The sequence below is a fragment of the Lates calcarifer genome, linkage group LG13 (genome assembly GCF_001640805.2).
Source record: "Lates calcarifer isolate ASB-BC8 linkage group LG13, TLL_Latcal_v3, whole genome shotgun sequence".
NCBI classification, from domain to species: domain Eukaryota; kingdom Metazoa; phylum Chordata; class Actinopteri; family Centropomidae; genus Lates; species Lates calcarifer.
In genome coordinates, this window is record NC_066845.1 from 6137070 (window position 1) to 6163326 (window position 26257).

Consider the following 26257-nt stretch of genomic DNA (forward strand, 5'->3'; position numbering starts at 1 on the left):
TATGTCTTGGAGAAAAAACAACATAGGAGACAGAAGAAAAAGCTGTGAAGTCTTTGCTCATACTAAACAAGGAAAACATTTCATACAGGATCTTTTTAATCTCCTGGCATCCTGTGTTAGTATTCACTCTCTGCCTCTCCTTCTGGGTCACACCTTTGAGCAGTGGTATTTAGAGCAGCACGGTGCTATGGCAGCACATTGAAAAGTTCCTCTTTCTATTGAATCTCACTTATTCAACTGGTTAGATGACTTGGATTGCTCTCTGCCTCTACCTGCCACTGAGCTCTTGCTCTCCTCCTTTTCTCTGTCTTTCTCTTTCCCTCAGGTTAGCTATCTCTCTCCTGTCCTTCTTGCTTTCTGTCTGCAGCCACCGGTGCACAGCTCAGAGAAGTGGCTGATGGCAGTTCATTGGGTACAGTGTGTGTGCGTGCGCGCAGAGCCCGTGCATGCACATGTAGCTGTGAGTGTCTGTCTCACAGTGAGTGTGTGTGTGTGCCCGAGTGTATGCACAGCAATGTCACTGGGCTGTGTAATTGAAATGGAAATGAGCCAATCAGCGACTGCAGTGGTGTGCCACCTTACCCTGCATTCACTTCACTGTTCGAGCTCTTCCAAACTCGCTCTCTCTGTTTGTGACTCTGTGTTTGCGTGTCTGTATCCGTGTGTGAGTGTGTGTTCGTGCTGACAATACTTGGCCCTTCAGTTTCGGTTCTCAGGGCCTGAGGAGGCAGTGTGAAAATGTAATCAGCTGGTAATAAAGATTATCTCCCTCACTTTCACTCAATCACATATGCACCCACACTCTGTGTCCAGCTGATTTCCCTGGCTTTGTGTTGTGACCTACAGCTCACTGGGACAGCTGTGGCATAACAAAGACATGTAATTATCACCATCTGACAATTAGCCTGCCATCCAACTTTGCTCCTTAATTACCTATTTTACTGCTGGAGGGGCCTCTGCTGCCACAGCATGTTGCCACTCTTTTCTCACAAGAATGGAAGAAGATTGTTGCTTGTTACTTCTCGCAGAAGTATGTTGTAAAATACGGGGAAGTGACTGTGGTGGTTGGGTGGAGTGAGTGTGCATGTGTGAGGCACTGGAAGCAGAGTAAAGGCTACACAGTGCCAATTCCATCTGGAATTTCTGATGTGATTTTCACCAGCTTTTAGCTATCATCTGAGAACCATTAACAGACATAAACATGGAGGCTATCAGTGTCTGATTGGTATGTTGTTACATGTTGTACATTGCTACTAACAGGTGGGGTGAGTCAACCCCTCTTGTGTCAGAGCTCAAAAGCTGGCCATTTTATAAGGTTAATATTTATTTAACATATAAAGACAGAATAAGGGAATCATTTTTTAATTGGCCAATTTAATTATATTTTAATGCATCATCTAAATGTATGTGATTTAACATATTTTAATAGATCAACATATAACTGCTTATTAAAATTAATGAATTTATTAAACACTGATGAAAATCTACACTTATTAGTGACACACTACAGATTCTATATTGCTGACACACACACACACACACACACGCGCGCACTAATCAGCCAATTTTGATGGCGCCTTAATTTACATTTTCTTTTGTACCCACTGGATTAGTTGTTCCTGCAGTATCTTTGCAATTACTCTCTTCTATTGTCTGCCGTTTTACTGTACCGTCACTCCTGCCTATATTTCACTCTCTGGGCTTCTAACAGTGCACAGCCTTGATTTACATTCTGGTGCAACCTCTTGGTGCTTGTGTATCCTACACAGAGGCTGATGTATGTTTGAACAACACATGTCCATTTCGTGGCAGAGAACGCTCTCCTCCCTCTGCTGAAAAGCGGGGACTGTTTATAGAACGGCAGCGTCCGATTAAGGCTGCAATCGCTATAAACAAGACACCAGCCACATCTAAAACTCCCAAATTAGTCCCTTGATAACAGGGTTTTTATAAGGACAATAAACACAGCTTTCTACTAAATACAAGAAGTTTTCTGGGACACGTCTTGATGACAATACTACACTAAATAGACTTGGAGAAAATTTACAGTCACACAAACAGTCATGTCATGCACATGCAGTTTTTGTAGGATCTCCTTTAATGATAAATGCATGGTTGAATAACTCTTGCAAAGACTTTGATTCACTGGGAGCCTGGCAATACTATCAGCAGTGTTCAGTCTTGCTCCCTCTTTTTTGTATTCCCTCACTCTCTTTTGGAACTGGGTCCTTTCTCTCACTCTCCCTGCCTGTTTCTCACCCTCACTCTCTTTCTCACTCTGTGCCATTAGCAGCTTCTGGCTGTCTCACTTCTGTTCCTTTGCCAATGTGCCAGGGAGCTCACTGAACTGATAACACAAACCTAATGTACGTGCGTGGGTGTGTATGCGCGTGGAGGGTGTGTACTGGTCGTGTATTTGCTGCATATATGTGTCTGTGTGAGTGAGTGTCTTACGTGTTACAAATGCCTGTCCTGTCCCTTTTTATGTGCTCACTCACCCAAACATCCTCTGCTTCATTTGCAGTCAGGGCCACAAGCCACTATTCTGACTGCTGAGGCAGGGAGAGAAGGGCAGCTGAAACATCACACACACACATGCGTACAGACATGCACATACATACACACGCTTATTCTCTTTTGTGCTCTCTCTCGCGCACACACACACACACACAAACACACACACACATACACAGATGCTGTGGTGAGCGGATGGGAGGATGTGACCATTAAGTCAGTGACATTTTAAAGCAGTGAAGGAGATGCATAGCTCTTCCTGGACCTCCACAGACATGTTTTAAATGAGATGTTACAGATGAGCTCCTCCATGCCTTGGTTGTAAACACCCTCACACTGGTATTTACCCTACATGGGTAAACTACAGTGGCCCTGAAGGTCAAAACACTACATTTCAAAAAACACAAGCGACATCTCAGAAAACACTACATTTCATTTCACATGAGATCTTGATCTAATATCTGAAGTAAACTCTCAAATATACCTGCACCTGCAGAGTGTCTGATCAGTTGGCTCAGGTGTTGTAGTACTGCTCGTAACTTGTGAGGTTGTGCATTCAATCTCTGGTGAATTTTGAAGTCCATGGCCCAGATGAAAGATTTCAAGAAATAACTTTTAGGTGTCTCTGGTAAAAAAAAAAAAAAAAAAAGCTGAGACTGTTAGAAGAATGCTTGGTAGTTCTAAGGATGTGGGTTTGATTCTTAGATGGGTGCAATGAATTTTGAAGTCTAAGACCAAATGTAAACACTCAAAGGCTTGAAGAAATAACTGCTAACTGCCCCACAGAGTAGCTCAAGCTATTAAGACGCCTGCTTGGGAGTTGTAAGGACACCGGTTCGATTCTTAAATGAGGCACAATGAATTTTGAAGTTCAGGACCAAATGCAAACACTAAAAGGCAATAGCTGCTAACCATCTGACTGAGTAGCTCAGCATGTTAAGATGCATGCTTGGCAGTTTGAGGAATGCTGGTTTGATTCTTTAACAGGGAACAGTGAATTTTTAAGTCAAACACCAAATGCAGACACTGAAAAGGCTTGAAGAAATAGCTGATGAACATCTTACTAAATAGCACGGGCTGATAGATGTCTGTTTGGTAGTCTGGGGGGGTTATGGGTTCAATTCTTACCAGGTATAGAATATTTTCAAGTCTAACACCAAAAGTTAAAATTGAAAAGTGCTCCATGAGAAGTCCCAATGTGATGGGACTTGGTGGTGTGGTGAGTTTGTAAGGTGTCTGCGCTGACCCCACAGAGAGATAGGGGTGAAAGGTTATGTGACAGAAAAAGACAAGGAGAAAACATAGCTACAAATGTTTTTGTGTTTTCGTAAATAATGTGTTTTCCAGAATGTCGTAGTGCTTTCTGAGATGTTGTTATGTTTATTGAAATATTGTTGTGCTTCGACCTTCAGGGCCACCACAGTAAACACAACATTTCATGCTAACTCATGCTCACATATAGACAGATACACGCAGACAGATATACAGAGCAGAAACCAGAGGACACACATGATCACAGTAATGAGAAATGACTGTGGTTCGATTTCTCGCTTGATTGTTACATTAATCATTTCATTATACCAACATGAATTAAGTGACAAGGGAAGGCGCTAAAACTAGATTTTGCTCAAATTGCTATTTGATCTTCAAAACAAGTGGCCTGGTTTGCATTGTGATTGTAATTTTGCGCAGTTTGTCTAGACATACTGCAGATTGAAGTAAACGCAGCCAAGCAGAGTAAGCATTTTCAGTGCATATACAGCAATTTGATCTCAGAAAATCCATTCTTTAAATTCAGAACATCACACTGAAATAACAAGAACAGCAAAGCTGTTTTGAATAGAGAAAGCAAATAAGTGGGTGGGAGGAGAGTGACAGGGAAAAAGAGGATGAAAAAGAGAAATTTGTATACCATTGTGCAGCATCTGAAGATGTCTGAGACATTTAGTGCCAATCAATGAAAATCAATTTTTTTTCCCCAACGGTATTTTTAGAAAAACTGCAAGAAAATACTCCTTGTTCTTTATAACTCCACCATTCAAAGGAGCCATAAACTGTATTTCTTTAAAAAAATCTTTAGGACATAATGGACATTTTGTACATGACAGCACCAGAGAAGACTACATGGCGAAAGAAAGAGGTCACCAAGCTGCAAGAGTACTGCTTCAGTATGTTAATCCTGAGGCTCCAGAGTCCTCAGGATGAAATTATTTTAGCCTGTTATAAGCCCTGCCCCTTGTGCGTTCTGGGGCTTGAGGAGCCCTTCTCATAGGCAGCAGTGGCAGTTTTCAATTAAAAGTTTTGTCAAAACTCTTGTCAGGTTGTGCTCTTACATTAAAGACTGGGTCTCAATTATAAACTCACACCACCTGGCCTCTAGGTGAAAGGAGTCAGTGGCACCAGCTGTGTGTGTGTGTACTTGTGCAACTTTGCGGTTCGCATTGTCACCCTTGAGAGTGCTTCAAGTTGTGTGTGCCAAATTGAGGGTGTCCCCACTAACTTTACAGGTGTTCTGTTATTCTCTGTTTAGTTCCCTGTGACCCCTTGGTTAAGGTCATACCATCCTGGACCCAACCAGAAACTCACATTTTGTTGGCAACAGAGATGAAATTGTGTTTGTGTATGTGTAGTTATAAGCTTATGACAGTGTGTGGCCTTTTGATGAATCTGCCTGTATGTATTGAAGCCCTCTGACCCTGTGTGGCCTGTTCTAGATCATTGCAGCAGTAAAGATGCCTCACTGCACAGTCCTTAGAGACAGCCAGGCTGCGTATTTTTCCTATCGTGACATTTACTGTCTGGACCATCCTGTATCCCCGTGATCATTTCTACTTTGCACTCAGCCTGAGGTTGTCTGTCTCTGTTTTTTTTTTCTTTCCAAGTCTTTTTATTTAAGAGACCGAAAAACAGTTTTCTTGAAAGCATTGTTCCTCAGAGTGGATACTTTAGTTTGCTATTATTTGGAAAGGCAGATGTGTGTATGTGTGAGTAAATATCTGCTGCAATGATGGATTTATAGATAAACCAAGCCACCCAAATTTATTGAAGCCAGAGGATGAGAGCACTGGTGCTTGTAAATTTCCACACAACACTGAAAGAATACTTAGAGATCTAGCCTGCACTCTTTTAGTATATATGCTGAATTCAAACCAACTCTTATCCATAATAACTGAAGCAATGTTGACGCATCAATGCACAGATGTATTAAGATTACTGGATTTGCCTAAGTAACTTTTAAAGTGCATGAAAATCATTAAGAATCATGAGATCTGTACTACTAGCTAACCCCTTCCTGTCTTTCTTCTCCTCTGTTTTCCACCAAGGTTCCATCGTGGGGACTACCACATCGACGTGTGCATAAATGACTACCTGGATGTCTACTGTCCCCACTATGAAGACACTGTTCCTGAGGAGCGGACGGAGCGCTACGTCCTCTACATGGTCAACTATGATGGCTACAGCACATGCGACCACACCGCCAAGGGCTTCAAACGCTGGGAGTGCAACAGGCCGCACTCCCCAAATGGACCGCTCAAGTTCTCGGAGAAGTTCCAGCTCTTCACTCCCTTCTCCTTGGGCTTTGAGTTCAGACCGGGCAGAGAATACTACTACATCTGTGAGTCCTTGTCATGTTTGCATTGCACAAAGCACGCATGCAGATGGGTGACAAATTAAAGGAAGAACCAATATTAACGGTTTTAGCAAGGTGCATGAGCAGACAGAACAGCTTCAATGCTCTTTGGCATTGATTCTACAAGTCTGGAACTCTGCCAGAGAGGTGGAACACCATTACTCTAAGTGATATTCCTTCATTTGGTATTATGAAGATGGTGGAGTTAGCTGTCATACAGCATCCCGAAATCTCAGTTACATATTCATCAAGTCAAAATGTCACCAGAGAATAAAGGCTCTCAGTCAGAATGGAGCTATATTGATTTGCACTGCATTGTTTTTCCTCATATTTATTTTTCCTTTAATACTTCACCCGTCTATGGAGACAACAGAGTGCATTAACAGTGGTGACATATGGACCTGCAGTGATACTGATGAGACAACTGCAGCTAATCTCAGTATTATTTTCATATCAATATTAGAAGTGCTAAATGATGTTGTGTGATACATTCCCAGAAGCTTCAGAAAAATCCACATACATTCACAGACACCAAATAACCCAACTTGACATGAACTAAAGAAACCTAGATGGCTGTTTCCTGATCTAATGTTTTTCTTTTGATACAACAGAGCAATAGAGTGACACACACACACACACACACACACTCTATCCCTCACCCATGTTTTCACAAGTTCACTACAGAGCTCTAAGAGTGGCATTACAGAGATCCGAGTAGGCGCTTTCATGCTCTTGCTTTCAGCCAAGCTTTTCACACTGCTCTCATCACTCGAGGAAAACTCTTTCCTAAAATGGCAATGGAATTCATAGGGGAGTTAAATTGAGACAGTTTATAGTTATAGCTCACTTCCCCTCCTGCACAATACTGTATCCTTCCATAAAAAAAGGAGTGCCCTCCTCTCTGCATTATGTTATGTTCTCATTCAGCTAACATTAGATGTTAAGTTGTCTGCTGCTTTGGCATAGGAGCTGAGCCTAGCTGAGTTCATCTGAAGTTGAAGCCCCTGGGAAATTAGGTTTTATCAAAGCAAGGTGATAGAGTGGAATTGAGTTGAGTTTGTCCTCCCACCTCAGACTATGCGCACATGGGAGACGGAGGAGTCGCTGTCAGTAGGCGCGGTTACTGCCACTCGCTCAGAACACATTTGTCATAGGGATTCACTGATATTACAAAACAGGAAGCACAGTTATGTTCTCATATGGGTGGTATTAGTGCAGTATCGTGCAGTGTAATGTATTATTGCTTCAGCTATTGACGGAAAAGTTTTGTGCACTTCGTGGGCTAATGTATGTGAAGAACTGTACAAATTCATTTTCAGAGAGGGGGTGTAGGTTTTGATTGCTAACTCTCTTTCTCCAAACACTGCTGGCTCTATTATAGTTGTGTCTCTGTAAAATTTGGCCTGTGGTGTAAATGCAGTTCTAGGTGGCTGTCAAAATTCTGTATCTTTGTATTTTCTCTCAGAGACAGTGTTGAAAGAGTCGGGAGAGGGGCTGAGTCTAGCTCAACACACTGAGATCTGTTTTCTAAATTGGGACTTTTTCATAAAGCAGTCAAGCTCACAGCGAGCCAAGACTTCTGTCCTTTATTCATTTCACTTGTTTCGCTCTCTCCCTCTCTCCTCTGTTACACTTTAGAGTTAGGGACCGGAGTAAAAATGTCGTTGTCTCCATAGTGAATAGTGTTTTATCTTTCGAGCTTGTCAACAAAACAAATAGCCTGAAATTGTTTCTACAGGCCTTTTGCCAGCCAGGTGTTTGCCCATTTGTCTTAAAAAGTAACCAGATTTTCCTTTGCTTTTATAGCCAATTTGCATTGACAGTCATACTTAATGAGACAAGGGAAAAATTGAAGTCTCTGAAGTTGGGCGTGTAGATGGGGGTTAGTGAAGGGTTATACAATTCATCCACTCCCTGAAGTCTTTATTTCTAACATATTTTTTTTCCATTTCTGTTGAGAGATGCTTGTCCTAAGGGCTGGATTAAATTACACTGCGACTGACAGGGCTTCCATGGAACACATCCATTCTGCTATAGCACGCCATATTGGTTTAGTGTCCCGCGGCTTCATTGGCTATTGAATGATTCTAGTGTATAGCCTCTCTGGCTACTGTTGCGGATATTAAAGTCATCTACCATGAAGTCATCTGACATGTGATTTCCTAGTACCATTGTGTCCAACCTGAATGTCCATAAGAAGCAGGGGAGATGGCTGTTGACCATCTCTTCAGTGGACAGAATGTAAAGCTGAAGAAGGAAGATTAAGAGAGGGAGGGAGGTACTTACATTACTACACCTGCCAATTCACCTGTAGCATTGGTTTCTATCACTACCGTCATCATCATTGTCAACACCACCGCCTCAAGGAAGTTTTCCTCACGCCCTTGCACTGGAAAGATACAAGACCTTTTCAGGTTGCATCGGCTTGCATCATCTTTATTCTCCTTTTATCTTAAAATTCAGTGATAAATGCAACTTTCTGACTGAGGAACAAGTAAACAGGCTGCAAAATTAAATCACAACTGGGAATTTTTCAAAAGAGTATAACCTAATTACTGTAATTTTCTCAGGGATTACATTTTGGCTTAACATATTATTCTTATAAATATTCAGGAGAGAAGATGGTGAAAAAATAAATTAAAAAACACTGGCTAAGACTTGATTAGAGATAAAAGATTAGAGATAATCTTTTTAAAAGAGTAAAACCGAATGCCACAGCATTTGAAAAATCTTCACTAATCTTGTTTGCACACCAGAGGCAGGTCTATTTGGCATCAAGTGCTACGACTTGTGGTCATTTGTGCTGGAGTAAACTTTTCAGGCTGATTTTTTAAGTTCTATTTCCCTTGCGCACCATATGCTTACAGTATATGCGCAGTTAATTTACTTAACAACACCCGACTAATTCCAACTGCTGGACATGTTTTGCCTGTAGTTTGTTTTACGGATATTCCTTCACCCTCACAACAACTCCATTAAATTAGATGGTGAAAATATTCCTTTTCCGTTCAGCTTATTAAGTGCACTTTGTAACATCATCACACAATCCAGTAGAAACAGGTTTGGTCTGTCAGCTACATTGCACAACACCCAATGAGCACACATTAAAATATTTACAACTTAAATCTAATTTATATCATATTGGGAGTTTGTATGACATCCCTAAAGCAGTGGGTGGTGTCGTAAGAAGGAAACAAATCCCCTCTGTGAAAAGATGCACGTTGTCAAGCATCTGTCCCACTGGAGTGGTCTTGAGCAAGATGTTGAATATTGAAATTTTAAATGTGCCTGTCATTTCACTGTAAAGTATAGCGTGCAGATAAAGTCCAGAGTGGAGACAAATAACCTTTCAGTGTTGAAGATATTGAGTAACCTCAGCCAGAGCTTGCAAAATCCAGCTAGGCCCAAGATGGAAAAACAGTGTCTGTGTCCAGGAACAATATAAGTCTGACAGGACTGCATGCATGCTATTTCTGCAGCAAAGATTGTATGGAGCAGGTAAGTTGTTGTCCATTTTTAATAGCCTTTAGTGCTGTCCTCATTGTCATTTTGCTGGAAATTTTTCACTGGGATAGTGCCAGTAGTTTGTCAGCGTCTGATAGCACCATACTTGCTTAATGAAGTGAAGGCATTGCTGAGCTCTTTTTAATGTTATGCATCCAGGTTGATTTCTGAGATGTGGATGCTTATTCAACTATGAAACAGCCTTGCTGATATTTAGCTTAAGACTACTATTATGACGGCCGTTTGCCAGCTATCCTGTGATGACATCCAGTCTCATTATTGTTACTAATGAGAATAAAGGCTCTGTTGTCAAATTTGAAGTTATCAATGTGTACTGCTGTGCAGCCATGAGTAAACTTTGATTAAGCTCTAGCTCTAGGCTCAGGCATCTTTTATGGACACTTAATTCATTTAGTTGCACGTACTACTACATGGATACACAAGGGTAGATGTCAGTTTTTCAGATCACCAGTGGTTGCGATGTGACCTGAATAAACAGTACACTAAAGATTATCTCTTTTGCCTCAACCATAATGAGAATATTTTATACTAATATTGTCATGTACAATTTAGGAATGTGGGGGGAGTCATAAATCCCAAGTTTTCCACAAGGATCATTAAATGTTCTTATCATCTCTTAGTACGCACAGAGTAGAAATGTTGAAGCACCTGGGGCCAAAAGTCTAAATAATGAATCTCAAACAGTAATTAGTGACTGATTGCTTTCATTTTTAAAATATTTTTTCAGTAACTTATTAATTTTCATTGACACAAGGTCTATAATAAGTCATATTCTGAAATTCATTTGCCTATCAGCACTGACATTCCACCGCAAACAGTGACCACAGCTAGCTTCAGCATGGCAGGTCTACTGTATAAGGTATGATGATATCTTCAGTTCAGCAGAAAGTCAGTGGTCAGAGTTTGCCCTTGCAGCCCGTTTGCCTACATTTTATGAATGCGTAGTGTAGCGTAGCTAACACAGAAAATCTTATGCATCATTACCTGCTGAAGCTGGCTATACTGCACACCTGCACTAGACAGAAATGTCATTGTGTCCTGAGGCAGAGGTCACTCTCCATGAGCACATGAGGCAGAGGTTAGCAATAGTTACTGTGAATGGGCTCATTTAGCTGAGGCATAACAGTATATCATCTAGGGGAATTCATGAAATACATTATTTCTTTGGTTTTATAGCACTGCTGTAAATCAACCGTCTTAATGAAGATAGAAAATTTATTCATGATCAATATTTCACAGATTTTTACTCTTATCGAGTGATGTTTAAATACATACAGAACAACAGAGACCTTATAGTCTATATAAACATACTGTATCAGAATATTAATCTTTTCCTCATCTCTAATAACTTTCTATAGTTAAATGACCTGAGGGAATGGGGGATGAAAAATCTGCCCTCACTGACGCGATTGATTAGCTTTCTTGTTTGTAGATGAAAATTAAGATGTCAAATCATATTCCTGCAGAGAAAATGCCCGTTAATGGTGTTTTCGCCCTATGAGTTCGATGCGGGTCGAAGGTTGATTTGTTGCATCTCTGATAAAATTAGATAGAGGAGACAGGGTTCTGCTGTCATCTGCTTCAACAACAGAAACAGCTTAATCAATGCTAGCAGGACGGAGGGAATTTACTCAAATGGAGGTCATAATTCTTCATTTTTGTTAGCGTCAGCCTCTTCTCTCTGTCTGAGCCAGGTAATTGAAAACAAGAAGAAAACTACAGTCGGTCAGGAGCCTAATCCTTTCCTAGACAACACCCTGCTGTGTTTTCTCTACGGGTCAACACATGACAGACTGACAAACAGGAATACATCAAAGATGTAAGGTGCAATCTAATGCTGAAAACATATGCAAGCAATTCAGCAAAAATGCTGCATTAGCAGTGACTCAGTTACAGCTCAGAAGCAAATGCCTCCATGGAAGACAGAAAGGATAAGCGAGGACAGTGGGAGCACTTCTCGGGTCGGAGGTCACAGTGCATTTATGGTTTAAGTGAAACCCATCTCACAGAATGCTGATGCGAGCACGTTTTTCTAATATGGACACAATCCACAATCTTGTATTTGAGTGATTTTAATCTGAAAAGGGCAGAAATCCAATATCAGTGGCAGCTCACTGCGAGAGATGAGTGAGCAGAGTTATGGTGTTTTTAGGCGTGTAAGATGTGTGGTAAATGGGAAACCACTTGGTGTGATCATGCAGTGGGAGATTGGTGGCAGAAGAGATGTTGTTTTCTCACCTCCTGACTTTGCTCACCTACATGGACTGGAACTGCTCCTCACAGAAAACACAATCAATAACACCTTTGAGTCTCACTTGTGGCTGGAGTTATTATATAGATATTTCTGGGTTCGTCACTGTGAGAAAGAAGGACTTGCACTGACGCAGAGACCTAAGGAGAGTCTGTGCCTGATATCAAATGAACACTTGCTAAATGGCCAACAGAACCCAGAGGGTGAGGGGTGGGCGACGATTCCACCCAGGTCAGATTACTAAATGAAAAACAATCTGCATCGGCTTCAATCACTCTGCAGATGCCTGTGGGCCAATATGCAAAATGCAACACATGAGTAAGATTGATCATAAATACCAAGCTTACAAGCAAAAAACCCATCTGATATTCAAAAGGCTTTTTTCCACAAGATCTCATATGATCTTATTCATCTTTACTGGGCTTCTGCATGCACACAAAGCTCAAAAAGTTTCTCTAAGACATGGACTACAGCTGTGTTGTGATTGATCAGAAGTCCTGTGATGCACCATGTGCCTTCAAGCTGCTCTCGAGAGGAGAAAGGAGTAGAGATAGTAGAGAAGGCAGCAACACCAGCAGCAGCAGGAAAATGGCATTAATGGACAAATGAAATAGAGGCAGAGTATGGTGTATGCTGTCTGTATTATGCTAGAGCTCTGGGAGGGTTGCTAATAATGATAAAGAGCCGGTGCTGTTCCATTTGTGGTACAAGGAGGGAACCTGCATATGGACACCATCATAACTCAACCCTTTCATCCATTCACATGAAAAATCAACCCTGTCATCAGCATTCAGAAATGATCCGACAACATGGAGTAATGCGACAGAGAGCTCTACACACACACACAGGGATACACATGCACACACATACTTTCATGTACAATATGCATACACATGACTGAACAGACGTACAGAAAAGCCACACAGATGCACACTGTCTGGAATGCATTATTATAATGCTGATGGATAGACATTCCACCACCTCCATCTCCCCTGGTTACTACATCATTTCTTGTCTCCCCTTTTCATCTCTTCTCCCTTTGGACTTCAGGACAGTACTCCCTAACTAACCCTGCCTGTGTCATATTTACATCAGATACCTGTCAGCTATTTATCTTTGATAAATTGCACGCGACAGGAACATGCTAGTGCACACTGGTGACAAAACAAAGAAACTTAAACCTGAATTTATAAATTAGAAAACATGACTAATGCAGATATTTCCATAAAGGGCAAGGCCGGGTTACTCAGTGTTTTGTTGAGTATGAAAATGATGTGAATCATTTGCAGTGGCTTTAACACACAAGATGTCAACTTAACTGAACACCTATAAGATATTTTGGATCATGTTCAACAATACTCTAACCAAATGATGGAATATCATTTGGAAGAATGTTTTATACATCCATCTAGTAGTGTTAAACAAAACGTTCTGAATCTATGATAAAGTACAGTCAAGCTATTCTGGTGGCTTGTGGTTGTGCCTAAAACCTTACTAAGATACTTATTTTGAAGTTTCTTCAATTTGTATATGCACATAAACCACACATTAAAAAAATGTTACAAGTTTATCAGTTTGGTTGACCGGCTTCTGAGGAGGTCCAATAATAAATAAAACATGTTTAAGGTTTGGCCTTTGGTGTTCCAAGAGTCCCCCTTTTTAAACATAAATTGAAAACAGTCAAACAATGAGCTAGCCCATTGGCTAGGCTTGGCTATTAATAGACTGTGAGCTAAGTCACAGCACATACTTGTTGACAGCCTCAGAGAAAGCAAGGCGAGAGAGAGAAAAGTCTCTAATCAAGTTATTTCAGTTTGACCGCCAATAAAGTAGTCATCACTTTGTCTGCCGAAAAACAGAGAGGCTGTGAAAAGCCAAGAGATCAGAGGAAAAGTAGGGCAGGAAAAGGCTGCAATTCAAAGGGCACAAGGTTCCTCTCAGCCTATTATGATTCATACATCTAACAGCCATCTTCTGGAGCTGATTATGATTCATCAGCGCAAAGACAAGGACATTTCATCCTTGGCCATTAAACCATTAACACATATATTATTAACCCAGTGCATTAGTCATTATGTTTAATTGGTTATTCTTCATTTATTTGTTCTATTTCATTCTTCCTCTATTACAACACACAAATTTGTGTGCACACACATGGACACGCAGTTTCCCTCATCTATTCAGTGGGTGGGATAGGCCATAACAATAATATTATGATTCTATGTGATACACTAAGTGCAGTAATGAAACATTATTATGTACAGTGATTTATCATTCTGTGGCAGCTTTAAAAAGCTGAACTCCCCCTTAGATTAATAAATCACCAAGTTTATTGTGATCTGAGTATGAAGACATGAATGAGTTGATGAAATTCAAGGGTTTTCAGTCTTTCAATCACTTGCCTTTCATTTTTAATAAGACAGAGTAATTTGTTAGAGCATCATTATGTTGTCTTTCATAAAATTATGATTCTTGATGTACACTGATGTAATAGCGAAGGGAATAATTGTATCCCCGCATTATTGCATTGATACACAATATTGTGACGAAACTAGTGTATAATTAGGCATTATTAGTTTTAACTCACTGTCCGTTCTGAACTTATTCTTTCTCTCACTCTTCTCCTCATTGCTTGTGACCTTGCTACCTCAGCACAAGTGGCATGAGGGATGGCTTTGGCTCACTTTTGGTGAAGGCTGAAAGATGCAAGGAAAGAGCAAAAGGCTAGCTATCACTGGGGGGAGAGTTTATGTTCCCTGCCTGAATCCAAGCCCTCGTCTTTCACTGCTCCTCCCAGCTCCCTCATCCCCTCCTATTGTGTGTTCGCTGTAGTAACATCTGGTTAATGGGCCTCTTCAGTGGATAGCCTCTTCCATCTTCTTACACATGCACACACACGCACACACACATTTTGTGTAGGCAAGCAAACACACTCTGTTGGTCTGTAAATGCAAACCTAACCCCCCACCCCCCACCCCTCCCTTTTTTTAAGGTGTTTTAGTAGAAAAATATGCTGCTTTGTAAGTGGTTGAATGTGGAAAATTTATTAGATATGAGTTCATACTGTGTGTGTGCTATTGTAGGCATTAAAGAGATTACCCTGAGCAGCGGAGCAGCTGACATTACCTGTTGGAGGGGTCATGTAAATACTCTCTCACTCGTTCCTCTGTCTGAAACTTGAATTCAAGGTTTCCTTTCATGTGTTTAGTTCGAAATTGGCATCTTTTGACTGATTCCACACCCTGAAACCAACGTTAATGAATCCCAGCAGTGATTTCTGCACACGGAATAGAAGAAATGTCTTCTGGCTGCAAACTGTCTAATTAGCTAGATGGAAACACGAGTAGAAGATGGCACAAAGGTTGTGGAAAGTAACACTGTGTGTGTGCATTTTTGTGTATTTGGACTTCTGCATCTAAACTCTGACTAGGTTTGCACGGTGTAAGCCACATGAGTATTCTCAGTGAATCAAAGACAAGGCCAGCGGTCTGTTTTTCAGTGAGCTGGCAGAATTAGCCGGCTTGGAGTGCTCAGTGCTCAGTGCTGGACACAACAGTACAGGGCATTCTGTTTAACTTGTCCCATCCTAACAAATAAGCTGGGATCAAAGGATTAGAACACCATTATTAAAGCCAGCTGGAGACATGATGCAGACTAGTGGCATGCTAACATGATGCTGTTCATGTTAAGCTTTCACATGGCGGCACACACGTCTATGCAAGGCTTGGCTTTTGAAATTGAAACTGAGGGAATGCTTTACAGTAAAATACTGTTTCATGTAAAATGTTGACAGCTTGTTGTCACGGGGATGTTTAGATGTGTAGACATTTGGGACAAGTGTTCTCAGTGGATGATTTAGTGATGTTGTAGCGGAACACTACAAGCAGGAGAATCTTAAACACAGTTGTCAAAAGCAGGAACCTGAAACTTTCATCCTCCAAATGATTATTAAGCCATCTGTGCCATATTGCTCGCAAGTCTGCAATATTGCATTAAGCCATGTGGTTTGCTTGACACTGCCAAATGTCCAAATCTTGGCAAAGGCTCACTGACTATGAGAAGACCCCAGATGACACCAGATTTAATGTAAAAAAAAAAAAATAAAATAAAATAAAATAAAATAAACAAAAAAAAACAACAACAAAGCTTCTTATAGCAATTAAATTGACTCACCCTGTAGTGTTCTTTTACAGCTGAGCCATTACACCTCCTAAATGATGGATAAGAAATCAATATCCCCATCCACAATATTATGCACTGTATTTAGCCAACCTAAATTTTGCTTTTAGCTTCCTATCATGCCAGACACATGACTTTATGTCTTCTTGTCTGGAATGCACTGTTGAATCTTCCATTGAAAGGCAAAGGAAATGTGTTTTCCAGATAACATTACAGTTGCAATAAAGCTTGGCTTGGGCTGTGATTGAAACAATGCTGCGCCTAAGCCGCGCTGAGCCCACCTGTTTGTTCTTCCGTAATTGGATTCTGCTTCATTCCATTTGCCTTAATGCTGATGCATAATGCAGTGTACTGAGGGGACCAGCCATTACTAGCCAGGGGACAAGGCTTGGAGGAGTAACCCGACCTCGCCCCCGCCACCCCCACCCCCTCCCGTCTCTGGGACTTCTTTTCAGGGTCCCTGTCCTTCAAAGCAGCCACTTGCTCGGGCTGGATGGATTGATGGTTGAGGCTGCGGGGCCTGATGGGAACCAGAATAGCAGGTGTTGATGTTACCGGCCTACAAGAACAATAAGCTTGTCCCTCTACAGCATGTTAATCCAAAATAAACAGCCGCTGGTGTGGACGGCTTGGGCCCGGGCAGAGAGATCCTCATCAAACACAGAGAATATAGAGCTGCTACCAAGAAAGGAATGTAGAGCCAAAGCTTAATCTGTCCTTTGTAGTCAAGAATGTACAGCAACACACCTCAGTCATCCCCAGCATGTCAACACACTGGCCACATTCAGGCTAAGTTAAACTCATTTTCTTACATTGACAGTGTGTGCTGGTCAATGTCATAATGATGTATTTATACTGTAAAGTGTTTTAGCCTCATACTTGATGCAAGTATCAAGGAAACATACATACTGAATTCCATAGTTACTAATAATATATAATTGGTGAGTGCGACTTTGATCATTGCACAATCATGATATCTGGTCACTCTGGCGCCTTATGTCCATTCGTTTCTTTCGTGTAGGAGGTGGATATCGTGTTATGACAAAGTCTATAAACATCACAACAGCTTTACTAACTTGTCATCATGACAGAGACTCCCACATGCTCTTTGCCATTTTCATCAGGGCCATACTTCTCTCATGATCAGCTGCCTTTGCTAAGTGGCTGGTGTCGATGGCTGTGACTCAGCTCTGCCCACAACAATGATGAAGATAAGACATCTGGAGATGGTGTGTGTATGTGTGTGTGTGTGTGTGTGTGTGTGTGTATGTGCACACGCTGAAAACCAAAGCATAAAGTACTGGTGGAGAAGAGAAGTGGAGCAATAAGAAGAATGACATAAATTGTGTGGGTACTGGTGTGTGTGTATGTGACTGAGTGGGTGAGCGACGGTGGCCAAGGTTCATTAGCGTGTCATCGGCTGCCTCCACACCGAAATAATAAGGCCCTCTCGCTTTCTCTCTCTCTAGTCCCTCCACTTTCTTCCCCTCGTCGCATCTGCTGAATATGAGCTGAGCTGTGAAAAAAAAAAAGAGCATCTGATCTCGAGTCACCTCTCTCGCACGCTGACACATGACTAAGAAACAGATAACAGCTGATGAAGCGACAACATTAAAATGGTAAAAGCGAGGTCGAGAGGCGAGAGGAGCAGAGAGAGAGAGAAAGAGGGAGAGAGAGAGGTTGATGAGCTGTGGAGAAGGCTCTGCAAAATGAAAATGGTTGAAAGAGTGTGCCACATGCATTTGATAAGAAACTGGCACCTGGATCTCAGGGTAAATCAGGAGTAGAGAGCATGCAAAAAAGGAATATATTTCCATCTCTCCAGACTCTTTTCCATTGTTATTAGTCAGTAAGTCTCTTAATGAACACATCCCCCGGATACAGAGACAGCTCACTGCTTTTTCCACTGCCTCAACATGAAATGGATGTTGGGACACTGATTGCAGCGATGTGTGTACAGAGACATTTTTGAACGTAAAACATTCAGCAGACAGGTAGAGATCAGAAAATTGTAAAACTGCTTTTTAAAAGCATGTAGAGCAACACCACTGGACAGATATGGAAATCTGTATCTTGTGTGCATGTGTGATATGCACAAATTTGCCAGCACACGTGAATTGTAAATACGATGACAGCAAGTCAGTTGAGCTTTGATGAGTGGATATGGCCACGCTGACAGACGAGAAGAGGGGGTGACACAGCTGGGAGAGCGGGAAGCGAAGGGAGGGGTTAGGTAAAGGTTCACTAGAGAGGAGTTGACAGATCCCAAATGGTAGCCTTTGGAAATGCTTGGCTTCATTGCATCAGCTGTGGAATGATCCACAGAAGACATAAAATGATGCCCGGCAGACAGCTTAGCGGGCGATATGGTCTCTCTGGAGCTGCTGGGGAAAAGTAGAAATGAAAACTAGCAACAATAAATAGCATTAATATGTCACCAGAGTGGGAAAAGCTTACACTATTCTTTATTTGATATGAGGTCCTGACACAAGACGTTCACAAATTTAGATTCTTGAACTACTGTATGTCCTGCTGCCATGATGGATGCATGCGGTACGCACCCACCATGCTCCAACTGCCATGTGTTTGACCCCTGTCCTTGTCTACAGGAGACAGCACCTGGTACCTCACCACAACGCCATTAGTGGCCAACCACACACACAGGCATGCACACACACACACACACTTTCTCCACATGATATTTTTAAGGGATGCGATACAACCACTATGGTGGCTGACGTTCAGAGATTCACACCCCATGGGCTTGACAGGAAAGGATCAATTTCCTGACAGCGACCGCAAACCATCCATACACGCACCACATACATCCTCAGTGTGTGCAAACTTTGTGCCCCCCTTGAAAAGTGTTGAGGTTTTTATGGGGGGGGGGGCAAAATACATAAATGTATTAAGTGTTGGCACAACAAGAAATCTTCTTTTTAAGCAAGTCAAAATGATGCAAATTCCTTGATCCTCCCTAAGCTGCTGCCAGTTATAAAAATCTAAAATGCTGCAATTAAACTGCAAGCAAAGTACTCCACCTTCCCCAGAGATTTCTCTAGCACATCTGTAAATACTTTCTAGCTATTATTCCACAAGAACCACGACTAACCCTGTAAAATCCACTTAAGAGTCAACATTAACTATCTGAAAGTTTATTTTTTTCTTGAATAAACCACCTCAGTCATAACTGCTGTCTACAGGAAAGAAAATATATTTGTTATTAAAAATCTATTCATGCAGACATTTATATGAAGGAGAAATTTGTATTGTTTATTGCTAGATGGTATTATAGTAACACCCTCTTTACCTGTGTCTTTTGCATTCTCTCAGCCTCCACCGTCGCTGAGAACGGGAGGAAAACATGCCTGAAGCTCAAAGTTTTCGTCCGACCATCAAGTAAGTGTTTGCATGCAACACAAGGCTTTGTAATAGAGCTTGCTGAAGTATACATTTGGATTGAAAATCAAAACAATTTATGTCTACTTCTCTGGTTACCTCAATGCCTCCTCAATTACCGTTTGCTCACTGTCCAACATACCCCTTTCATTCATCACAGAAGTGCTTTACTTGTTTTGTTTGTTTGTTTTTTTTTTTTTGTTTCTTTAAAAGAAAAACGTGAAAAGGATGATAGATGATCACATCAAATGAAATTCAGGTCACTTCATACCTCATCTGAATGTTGCCATGAGCTTTGTTGCTTGGGATGTTTAATTTCAGGGCTGAGAGATGGGGGGTGGGGGCTTCAAAATGTCGCTAACCTATTTGGGCATATACCTCTAATGATCTCTCATTCTCCCTATTTTCTGTTATAGACAGCTGTGTGAAAACTATAGGCGTACATGACCGCGTTTTTGATGTAAACGACAAAGTAGACAATACATTAGAACCACGAGGTTAGTATGGCTTCCTGCTTTTTTGATTCTCTTCAGTATGACCTCCATACATCTGTACATGTGTCTCTTGTTCTGTGCCTCTTTACTTTTAAGCTTGTTGTCTGTAAGCTGATCTGTCTGTCCACCTCCCTGCTTGATGCTTCTCTTAAACTGATTCTCCGCCAGATTATCAAAGTGGTGTCATGTTACTGTTGCTGTTCAACATGTTAGGAACTGCTGTTTAAACTGTGTGCTTATTCTGCATGCTGATGTGTCAGTTTACAGTATATATAATTGTCTCATACATACATGCCTGTTTCACATTCTCACACTGTTATCAAACCTTTTCACTAATTCAACACAGAATGCCACTTCCAACTGCATGCTGTGCTCCATATTCTCATCTCAATTGCTGCCCTGATACACCAGGATCACTCACTGGAGTATTTTAATTAATATGACCAGTGTGTAAAAAATACAAAATCATTAAATGATATATACACATATACATATGCACATACATTCACACAGCAGGAACACATTTGGCAAATATAAATTTTCTGTTTTACTCTTCACTGACTTGCTGTTTGGCTCTGGACATAGCATTGATTATATTCTGTGCTCAGGACGCACAGCATTTTTATGTCTTCATACATGTCTAACCCAGTCACTGAAGTGAAACACCCCACATCACCCACATGCTGCGGTTTCATCCCCAGAACCAGCTCACTCCATTTTCTGAAACACCACAAAGACCTCCGCACTAGGAATATATATATATAAAACAAACAATAGAGGACATTCAAAATTTATGTCTTCAATATAGAAAATGATTTTTTAAATGTAAATAAGACATTTCATGTTACATTTTGAAATCAGAGGAATATTACATTGTATTTAAAGCAGTTCTCTGCTCTCTGATATAATCAACTGCCATGTAAATGGGACACACTCACACATACACAAGGCCAGATCCTGAGACATTTGCGATGCCCACCTGTCTCTCCTCCTGCCTGATTTCCTATTTGCCTATTTGCCGGCCTTGCTATCCTGCCTGGCTGCCTCTCACCGTGCATGCTACTTTTGGCTCATTCCCCTATCATGCTCTCCAAAGGAGGGAAATTAAAACATTCATCCATCATCTGCTGTTGCCCTGTCCTGCAACCACACACACACACACACACAATTGTATAGTTATGTAACTGTCCGGTCCTCTGTTCTGTCTATCTGTCCTTTGCTGTGCATGGTTCAGCTCATTTCCCGTGGTGCAGCAGGCACATGGTTACTCACACATACTGATGCCATTGCCAGGCAGACACAGGAGGCACCTCACCTGAGAAATGAATTCAGAAATGTTTCTGAGGATGGGAGTAGAAACATATAGCAACTGAAGTTCATATGGCAACTCAGACTTCATTATTACAGCTTTAAATGTTATTGTTACAATGAGCGGAACTTTATGAACAGGAGGCCCAAGCATCTCAGTTTTGCACTAATGCCTCTACTGCTGTTAATAAATGGGAAATGAGGTTTACGGCTTTACAGATTACAGTACAAACATTTGAAATTAATCGTATAATGTAAATGTCTTTCGTCTGTAATGTACTCTTGCAAAAAAGCAGTCTGTACCATAAAAAGCAATTCACCTTGTTTCTTTTTCTGTCCTTTAGACGATACCAGTCATGAACCAGCTGAGCCTTCCCGAAGTGAAACAAATGCTGTGCCACACCTGCAGAAAACAAGTCCGCTCCTGGCTTTGTTGCTGGTCTGCCTAGCAGCACTCTTCACTTTATAGCGCCTCCCTCTGTCCTGGAGGGCATTTACACCTAGTGTGGCCTGAATCTGCCCGAGGCTGCAGGGAAAGGGGGGGTGGGCTTTGGATGCAGCGTGTTCGCTTGATTGGGCATCAGAGCAGGCTTCTCAAGGAACCCTCTATTTTTTTCAGAAAAATATTTAAGTGGTCTTTCTCCGTCTGTGAGTGAAAAAAAGTTGATGTTGGAAGGGGGAGAGACAGTTTCCCCCTCTTAAACCTTCAACTAAGATGCCAAATCTCGTTTTTTGACACTTAGTGATTCTTATTTTCCCGTGACTTGACATCCCTTTACATCACGTTTATGTCATTGCAGCACTGATGTTTACCCACACATACACATACAGTATATACATATACTGCTTACATAGTCAAATACAAAAATGCCTCTACACTAACAGTGGATAGCAGTAGGGTTTTTACAGTTGTATACAGTAGCAGCGTTACACAGTAGGAAAGTGATGATTCTAGGTCTTAGAAATGACTGTACATACACACATAAATAGTTTTCCCGAGACCTCTCAAGAAGCCTTTCAGAAAATATTTTTGCCAATTTTCTCTTGGATATAAAGTTTGTGTATAGGTGGATAAAGCTACTTAGTGATTGAGCGGGGCAACATTTTTCTCGTCCTCCTTTGTGTAGAGCGTGCTCAACAAAACAGATCTCAAAGCACTTGGTTCAATCTGACTCACAAAACAGCTAAATTGAAACTTCTCACTAGATATTTTGCAGACTGCTATAAAGATCAAGGATCAATATCATTTTAAAGCTGATCACACAATTTCACGGCAACAGTCACAGTCATTGTATTCTATGTTTAGGGCAGCAATTGTTGTCTGTTCCATTTGAGTATTAGTCAATATTAACACTCCCATAAACGTTTGCATCCACAGCTTCACCATTGATTGTTAAAGCAATTGTTTAAAAAATGATTCACAGTGAAATTGGACACTTTATTTTTTTTCCCTAAACCATTTAAGTTATTTTACTTTGCCAATGGTGTCTCCAAACATTGTCTTTCACGTTGCAGTTTCACATTTTACTTTGTATTTTTGCACTGTCTGTGATCCACTTAAATGAGAACAATAAGAGAGGTCATGGGAGGGTGTTTGAAAAGAAACATCATTTCACAGTACCAAACTTTTTCCTCACACCTTTGTCCCTTAAAAATAACAACAGCTTTGAATCGTGCTCATCAAATTAGAGTTAGCTTTATCTCACATTCATTTTATTGCAGCAGTTAGTGTTAGCGAATACAGGACTGATCCATAGCTCCAATTAGTTGAAAACACACAGCATGACGAGATAAACTTTACCTTTTAATTCAAGGCAATGCACAGCTCTGTTTAGTTAGATTTATGTTAGCACTTACATTCAAAAGGAATTCACTGTGTAATAATGATATTCAGCTTCCTTCAGCTCCCACAGATGCACATGGTGAGTTAGCATAATGAAAGCTATTATGTCTTCTTTTTTTTTTTTTTCCAAACGGCGGCGCTTGTTTCTTTGCTTTCAAAGAAGCATGGACAGATAGAGAAATTAACTCTGCTGAAACTGACTTCCTTTCAGAGCCCAGTTTTGTATGAGAAATAGGGCACCAATTGGTTTGGAAAGACAGACAGAAAAGAGAGAAATAGAGCAAGAAAAGGAGCACAGGAGCAATTGCATGTCCACCCTCAGCTCCTAGTGTTACTGGTTTAAGTGACTCTTTAATGAGGTTCAAAATGACAGGCATGTGGACCCCATGTTGTGGCAAGGGGAGTTATTTCTGGTATTAAAAATAGATGGTGGAAGGCTTGGGGGGTCTCGGGAGGGAGGGTGTAGATTTCCACCGTGGGGGGTTTTAAAGCACCAATGACCTTGCAGTTTGAGAGAATTGGTGAGTGAAGGAGATGGAAAGAATTAAACAGAGAGATGCACACACAGAGAAAAGACATGGGAGGTAGCCGAAGGTAGTGTGACTAGAGTGCCTAACAAAACAAAACAAGATAAAACAACTAAAAATCCATGCAACACTACTGGAAAAAACACCTGATTCAGTGACTAAACATATTTTTCAGTAAGATTCAGTCTTAAAAGGCATGAACTGTTTTGTTTTTGCTTTGTTTTCATTTCTGTGGCTGCCTTTTTTTCTAGGTTTTTTTTTTCTTCCCCCAGAAAGACTGCCTTTGCCTTTTGCCATTTGTTTTTTGTGCTACGGTAACAATGCTATTACAATGGAATAGCAGCTCAGCTATGGGGGGGTAATAGGAGACGAGGCCATTTAATGAGGTACTAATTTTCAGGATAACACCACAGGGAATGAGCACCGCATAAGATTCAAAGTGGACGCTTGTCAGCAGATTAACACTAGACTTTTATCAGAAACCAGCTTCAATTGTACTCTCTTATAGTTACCAATACTACTATTTGTCATTATTGCTATTATTACCATGATTTATTCTGTACACACCTTAACTTGGGAAATGAGGATCAACTTATAAACTGGATACTGTGTATCCTGAGGTAGTCAACCATAAAACATGTAGTGTTAGGTTAGTATCTGTTTTGTACCTTTCTGGAGGACAAAAGAAAAAAATGAGATACATCATTGTTAAAACTGTATAATTATTATTATTGTTATGATGATGATGATGATTATGACTATTATTATTAGGAAAACTTCTTGATGTAAATAGTGTTTGATATTAAAGTATTAATTTGGTTCTTATGTCTTTTCTAAAAAATGAATACGGTATTATCTCTGGGTTTTGCGGAGTGTGTACTGTCCTCAAACAACGCATTGTGTGCTTTGATCCTCAATGCCTAATGAAACTTTGAGCTAAAACAAAGGGGAAACCTGTGGGAAAGTGTACACATACTAGTGTACAGAAGGCTGGACATTAGCCAACAAGTGGCTCACCTGTTACATGTTTCAAACCAGTCACCGACCTTCACCATCTCTTCACATAAGGATCCTGCCTTGGAAAGAAACACTTGGGACTTAATGGATGGCTTATTTGTACTTATTTGCCTTCAACGTTTGAAAGCATGTTGGTCAGCTAAACAATCTGCCATGAGTGGACTGTTGGCTTTTTAATGGAAGGATCTCGCCAGTTTCATTATGTGGCATGCGCATGAACTTGATGACATGTAAAAGAAAAAAAAGAAGAAAAAAAATCAAAAAAAGTTTTAAAAAGAACGTTTTCTTTTGCTCTTATTTTCTTTTTCTTTATAACGTATTAGATTTTCTGATCACTTTCATGTTGTGTGTTTTTTGCATCCCCATTTGAGTGATGTCATGAAGCTGTGTAGTTACAGATGACAAATGTACTGTACATAACACAAACCATTGTTGTGAAGTTACAGTGGGGGTGGGTCATTTTGTAGTTCAAAAACAACTTTTAGTTTTCAGTTTCCTAAAGAATGACTCTTTCTGTACCCATCTACTGAATTCATCCCATGTAGCTGCAGTCTGTCTCCTCCTGACTATTCATCCTCCCTTAGCTCTCCCAAGAGGAGGTGTCTGGGAGTGTATACATCAATGTGTGGACGTTTTTCAGTGTGGAAAAAAAAAATGTGTGAGACCTTTGAGTTTGCGTGTGTGCGTGTCTCATTTGCTGTTGCCGCAGTGAATGGGAAGCGGCAACCCTCTTTGGCAAAGAAGAGTGTTTCCCATGCCTTAGCCCTTCAGCCTCTGCCCTGGCAGCCCTGTCTGTGTACAAGACGCTTTCTGCCATTGTGCTTTTACATGGAATGGCTGCTGGCGTCGAAGAGACTACAACAGGGCCCTTCACTTTCTCTCCCTTTTTAACAACCCCTGAATCACTTGTCCCTACGGTATACGTTGGTCCTGGTTACAGTTCGAGGATTAGTGTGCCCCCTCTGCCAAATACCTAAGGCGGATTGTTAGCGGGGTAAAGCCTATCATCGATCCAGGTTCTGTGCATACGGGGGCAAAGCCTCTCTTCGTCAGCTCCCCTCTTGCTGATGAGCCACTTGTTAATTTTTGTGCACCTGTCCTGTCCCATTGTGCTTTGTATAACCTCCACCACACCACCTGCTGTCCTTCTTCTTCCCTCACCTTTGAACCCCGCTCCCACTTTGCCATCAGTGGGGAATATTTCCAACCTGCTCTTTTACAGTATATAAACGACAACAAAAAATTTGACAAAAAATTATCTGTATTTGTATATACACGTGTCTGAGCAACTATGAGTAATACAATAAAACGGAAATACATTGCTTTGATGATTGTGCTACTGTTTTTTGTCTTCTTTAAGCAATTTACAGAGACGTGAGTACGACTTAAACATACTGCGATCGTGGTGTTAGTCAGAAGCACTGTCAAATTTGTCACTGCATTAGGACTGTTTACTGCATTAAACATTCCTACTGTAAATAATACAGAAAATGAACATACTCCTCTGATACTCAAGCGGAATAGTGTCTCATCATGTGCCAAATTGGATGCCATTAACATACACGCACA

The 26257-nt window shown here is 41.0% G+C and overlaps 1 protein-coding gene across 2 annotated transcripts in view; it reads left to right on the plus strand.

The window, feature by feature from the left end:
• efna5b (ephrin-A5b) overlaps positions 1-26016 on the plus strand; it is a 94778-nt gene extending 68762 nt beyond the window's left edge. Inside the window, exons 2-5 of one of the 2 annotated variants that reach the window (XM_018675038.2) lie at positions 5838-6130; positions 19434-19499; positions 19916-19996; positions 21646-26016. In XM_018675038.2, coding sequence (XP_018530554.1) covers positions 5838-6130; positions 19434-19499; positions 19916-19996; positions 21646-21770 — 565 coding nt within the window. In that variant the 3' untranslated portion in view covers positions 21771-26016. The remainder of the gene's footprint in view (positions 1-5837; positions 6131-19433; positions 19500-19915; positions 19997-21645) is intronic. The other variant, XM_018675047.2, reaches the window with a different exon arrangement.
• Positions 26017-26257: the final 241 nt, after the last annotated feature.